The 6,035-nt window shown below is 28.4% G+C and overlaps 1 protein-coding gene across 1 annotated transcript; it reads right to left on the minus strand.

Annotated features, from left to right (window-relative positions):
• Positions 1-3,533: 3,533 nt before the first annotated feature.
• On the minus strand, positions 3,534-4,386 carry LOC126837804 (uncharacterized). Its single transcript, XM_050571757.1, has 5 exons — positions 4,296-4,386; positions 4,123-4,199; positions 3,870-4,041; positions 3,744-3,802; positions 3,534-3,674 (listed from the first exon to the last, which is right to left on the minus strand). The coding sequence occupies exons 1-5, from the start codon at positions 4,333-4,335 to the stop codon at positions 3,534-3,536; spliced, it is 489 nt and encodes a 162-aa protein (XP_050427714.1). The 5' UTR covers positions 4,336-4,386.
• Positions 4,387-6,035: the final 1,649 nt, after the last annotated feature.

Here is a 6,035-nt window from a genome sequence, read left to right on the forward strand (position 1 = left end):
TTACACATAAAGAATAACCGAATTTTCAATTGTATTACCTTGGCCTAAAATAAAAACGACGCATCAAAATTGACAAATAAATTTTAAGGGTTTTTACAGTTGTTCCCGAGTTCAGGGCGTGCAAGAGTAAATTTTGCCATTAAATGCTTAGTGAATATTATATTCCTCCCTAAAAGAAAATATACGATTGTTAAATTGCTATGAACCGAAGTGAAGTCTGTGTCCAACACAATTGTAGAGGTCTTATATAATTAAAATTTTAATGGAAAAACATTTTATCCGTTTTAGTGTATGTGTTATTATTCAGCTTATAATTTCTGGATGAGCTGAACGGTAAATTTGTTATTTAGGTACCTAAAATTTAAATACCGTAATGGCTCATATTTTGTACACGCACAATACTATTGGTACCTAATGCTATTGTTATTGTAGCTATTAATTTCTGTGGCCAAGTACATGTATTACTGATGATAACATAACGCAGCAATTTGTACGTTCGAAATTGTATCATTTTTTTCGCAGTGTAAAAGAACTCAAAGACATAATATATTTATTAGGATTATTTCCTCTAAGTCCGAATATGGTCTCATAATATTTGTCTACCACGTCAATTTGTTATTTAAATCGCTTTCTATGTATTTGATACACATTTTGGAGCATTATTTAAATATACATTCATAAAACTTACTATAATTTGTTTTACCTATATAAGTTATTATACCTCATAAGTTACTGTGACGGCACACACAATAACTTATGAGATATAATAAGTTATATAAAACTGTTAAAAGAAGAAATACAAATTGTATGATAATAACAAATCTTAAGAATGAAATACATATTTCACGTTGGTACTCGACAAAACTCAATAATAATGTCGTGTGGACTTATTAACCGGGATTATAGCTAACTTGGTCCTCACCGGTCGGCCTATTGGTGTGGTTTGCCGCTAAAAACCCGGGTGGTCACCCATCCGGGATCAAGCGGTACCGGTCGCAGCTTAACCTCAGGCGCCTTGCGGCAGCTGCGGTATCCACTGCGCCACACCGTACCCGTGACAAAACTCAATGAGATATGTTAAAATGATTTTGTCAATGAATACAATATGCTAAATATATTTTGAAAACATAAAATATGAATGTTAAACAATCAACGAAACTTAACCAATTACTTGTCTATGGAATTTGATTGGAGCGATATAAAATACCTATATTGTCGTTGGCACAATTTCAGGGCTGGCCCAAAACTCTGCAAGTTTGAATTAAAAATATTTAAATAGGTCATACTCAAGAAATCTTTTATTAAAAAAATTAAACCTTAAAATGTAAGCTTTTGGACAGTTATCACTGGTCCCCCACCTTAGTCCTGAAATTGCATCAATGTAAAAATGTTATATTGTTTTGTCAAATTTAGGGACCTGAGAAAAAATACATTATGTTGAATAATTCTATTTAAAATGATTCGTTTATTCGTAGTAATTCGTCCACTCTTTATTGATCCAAAAGCTTTTGTTGTCAAACGATTTTATAAAGAATCTCATGAAAAATATTGTATCAGTTGGCATAGAAGATTATTTCGTTTTGTCTATGTACGTTTTGAGCTTTTTGATATTATTTTTATTATTGTACAAATTCGTCTTGTCTAATATTACATTATCTGTGTACTTTAAAGTTAATGTTTGTGAAACGCTGTCTGTTTCATCAATCTGAGTGTCCTCTCAAGAAATCCTCTGACCACAACCTCTGTCGTGCATTTTAATAGAAAATTATGTTTTCGAAATGCTTAAAAACTATCTTAAAGCTACTTATGGGCAGATGGGCTATTTACATACGATGTAGCAGCATATGACTTAATGGTCACCGTTTTATTTACTCTTGTAAAATGTGTTTAAAATAGTATAATAATACAATGTGATTTTTTCGTAAAGTGATCCACTTGATACCTTACAGGGTTCATTGAATTTTTTCCGCTGTGTTTTTATACAATTCGATTTAACTATAATGATTTCGAAATAAAAACAAAACAATTTTTACGGAATTACATTATTTATTTAATCGTTTAATGAATTGACATAAACAAACTTAAATAATCGTATCTTATATTATCAATATGGATTATTATTGTTGTATATTTATTAAAAATCATTAAATAATTAAAATACACGTGTAAATGAATCATAGAACATCAAATTTAAAACTTATAACCCATACTTAAAGCACTCCCAAAAAATATTCGTAGGCAAATTATTTAATATAATATTCAATTCAGAAAAAAATCATACAACTTTTTAGCGTTCACTCATTGGTAACATTAGTGTCATACACCTTATATATAACCATGAATAAATCCACAATGTCAAGACTCTTGTCGGCTGAAAAGTAAAGTCTTTTTAGTTAAAAGTATATTTTAGTTCTTTAGTGTTACTTCAACATTTTGCCCACTATAATATCATATTTATTGTGGAAACATAAGCCTAGATCTTATACTATGCTCATGATCACTATGATAGTTGTTTAAAACAAATAAGCTGTTTTGGTTAACGCTATAATTTGCAATATACCATCGGTAACGCCATCTTTAAGGATAGATTTAACGTCTAGGTGACTGAAATGCTCGAGCACCATTTCCTCTAGTTCATTTCCATTGAGTAAGCCGTCATGGTCTTTGTCGAACACAACGAATATTGCTAAAACTTGTCTAACCTCAATGGTATTACAGACGGTTTCAACCTGAGAAATCAGCAAAGTAATTCATGTAGCACATCTTAAGATTATGTAGTGTACAACAAGATGCTACACCGAATTTGCATAGAAAAGCATATAATCTATTATAATTTTTTGGTAGATCCAATCATTTTGACTTGAATTCGTTTTTAAAGTTTAAGTTTTGATTCGCGCAAAACGATATTCATTGAAAAATATAATGATTTTTTAAAGAAATTACCGTGATAGCCTGACAACAAAACACACTATAGCTAATAAACAAGTCTTATTGCTGTATTAATGAGTATGCACTATAATTGAAGCTCTAAATTAAGACTTTGAGAACGATTTCCTATAATTTACTCATTTAATAAATGGACGGGTGCGTCTTGATCAAAAAATATAAAAAGCAATCGTGATAAAACTATAAATATTACTTCTGCATTGTCCGTTTGGTTGTATTCTGTTGAAAAAACCATCAGCTCTTGCAGCTCAAAAGCAGCCGTTTCTATAGTATAAATATTGAATATATTTTTAATTTTATTTAAAATTACACATAGAATCAGATTTTAAAAACATTAAAACAATTATATAATAAATCTTAATATTTCATAAATATTATATAAAACATAATAAACGAAAATATCATTTAAAACTTAATAAATAAAACATAATTTATTTATTCATTGTTTATAGATGACAAATTTCCCGATTAATTTAGTTAGTCTGCTTCTTACAGATAAAAAGTTAGTTTGCCAACTTTAGATGGAACAATATTAATAATAAACGAGATAGTATCAAAAATATATTCTTACGAAAGCGTTCAAAAACCTATTCCTCATGCTGGCCATCAACTATACATAATCCTTTCATAAACTCTGTTAGTTTATCAGGTTGAATGTAATCGCCATTTATTTTGTGATCTTTAATATTGTTCAGATCTACAATCTGTTTCACGTTTAGACCTCTGCTCTATGAACAAATATTAAAATGATGTTTTTATTATTAAGTCAAGCCTTTAACAAAACCATAAATCCTTACTAGAGGTTTTACTTTCAAAAAGCCATATAAGATCTCCGCGAAGTTAATTGCATTGTAACCTATGAAAATTAATATAAATTATCAACCGTAGGAATATAATTAACTGCCTTGTTTACTCAACATTACCTTCGAAATAATCGGCCAAACTTTTTTTCTCTTCGTCGTTTAAACTTAAAGCTTGAATGATATTTTGAAACTTCTCGGAGTTAACTAGACCATCGTCATCGCCTTTTTTTTCTTCGTGATTTCTGAACAGGCTCAAGTAAATTGTTACTTCGTGGGTTGATAAACTTTGGATCTATGTAAAAAATGGTGTGTGAAAATAAAAAAAAATAGATTAATTACAAATTTTTCAATATTTTTTTTTTTTGGTAAGTACCATCCAGTGGTCAAAGGTCTTATTGTTTTTGGCCAGAAATACCATAACACTTTGCACTTTTCGACCGCCTTTCATATCTATATTTAAAAATAAAATTCTAAACATATTTTAATCGAACTAGCAAAGACAAGTGAGTTAAATTGAAAAACGCTGTTTAAAAGATACTTTATTACCTGCTTCGTATGTAAAACCTGTCATATCCTGCACGCCCATATTTTTAAAAATTTCATTGATTTCTTCTGGTGAAACTTGGTCTTCATGGGATTTGTGTTTTTTGAATAAATCAATAATCGTTCTAACTTTAAATATATTGAGTCCGATGCTCTATAAAGGATCATAAGTACAATAATAATTTGTATTATTATGTTTTATACTAACTTGTGTCATGGTCACGAAGTACAAAGCACAAAGGATAACAGCGCATTTGAAATGCAAAATGGTTTTGTTTTTCAAACACTTTGTTAAAACAAAAGTACGTCTTCGATACCAAAGCCGGATGAACAGTGGTGTTTAATTCGGTTCAAGTTGTATTCTATATGATAAAAACAACATAAGTATGTAAATGGAAAATGTACTTGTTTTTATTTTATTTACATATGATATAGACTTATTTTTATGACTAAAATGTACAGTTGTAAATATAGTGTTGTTCTAATGAAACTACTATTTACTTATGTGAAATAATATAACAATATATTTTTTTTTTTGCTGTACCTAAATTACATAGAAACAAAAAACAATGTAGCGAACGGTGCATATTGTTAAATATTCATATAATATTGTTTATTTGTTAAAAAAAAAAAAATAATAAATTCCACACACTATACTACGTGATAACATTTATTTAAGGGATGCGGAAATCCTGCTAAAATACTCATAGTTAGATTTAAGGCGTTTTAACATGATAATTCTTAACCGGATGACATAAGATGAAAAATAATAAACTACCATATATGGTGTATTAGCATTAAATTAATTTAACAAGAAAAACAAAACTTCCACGTTTCTCATTAAGGCATAAAAAAATAAGTTGAAATTTATTTAAAAAATGTTTTGAAATGTATCTCCAAAATTTTTTCATAAACCAATCGATAGTCGTTTGTCCACCGATGGTCTCTGAGAATTTTCAATTAGAAAGTAGAAGACTTAATCAAATCATTCTGTTTTTTTCATTTATAGTTAATTGGTCGACTAATATTGATAGAGTTATTAATGATATAACACTATCCCTTAAGTTTTTAAGCCTTATGTACTTAAGCTATATAAATGGTAACGTTTATATTTTATACATTTTTTAAATAATATAAAGTGATTAATTAATAATAAAACACTAAAACAAGTGACTTGTCCTTTATTAATCGCCCTGAATTCATATATTAGTCAGGGATAAAATACTCGTGAACTAGTGTTTATTTTGTAGTTATCCTTTTGAGAATTGAGAGACACTTAAGGTTATCGACACTTAAAGAACACATTTATTTTTTTCTAAAGTTTTTTTATTTTTAAATTAGAACTATTCAACGGTTTTCGATTATAACTTATCGTAAAATTACTTCTAAAATATTATAAGACAATTAAACAATTAAAATATATGACATATAAAATTATACAGCTTTGAAAATAGTCATAAAACATCAAACTTAAAACTTATTATCTATGATTAAAACACTCAAAAAATATATTCGTTAGAAAGACCAGCTTCTTTCTCCGTAAATATCATCATGAATGTCAAAAGAACGGTCGGCTGTAAAGCGAAATATTTTTAGTTAAAAAATTTATTTTATTTTGTCTCTACATATACTTCAATATTTTAACCACTTTCTGATAAAACTTTTCATAATAATTGTTAAATCACTCATACACTCCGTTGCGTATACAGTCTAAATAGAAAATAAAGTAGATTAAAAAATTAA

This window comes from Adelges cooleyi, unplaced genomic scaffold (genome assembly GCF_023614345.1).
Source record: "Adelges cooleyi isolate 19-005CV unplaced genomic scaffold, UGA_ACOO_1.1 ACOO_flye_CR_arks_rails_tigmint_CR_PRNA_290, whole genome shotgun sequence".
Lineage (NCBI taxonomy): Eukaryota > Metazoa > Arthropoda > Insecta > Hemiptera > Adelgidae > Adelges > Adelges cooleyi.

Coding starts and splice junctions, on each gene's coding strand:
- LOC126837804 (XM_050571757.1), bottom strand. CDS start 4,335: ATGGGCGTGCAGGATATGACAGGTTTTACATACGAAGCAG. Junction 4,042..4,122: donor AGACCTTTGACCACTGGATG/GTACTTACCAAA, acceptor TTTTTTACATAG/ATCCAAAGTTTATCAACCCA. Junction 3,675..3,743: donor TTTTGAAAGTAAAACCTCTA/GTAAGGATTTAT, acceptor ATTTGTTCATAG/AGCAGAGGTCTAAACGTGAA.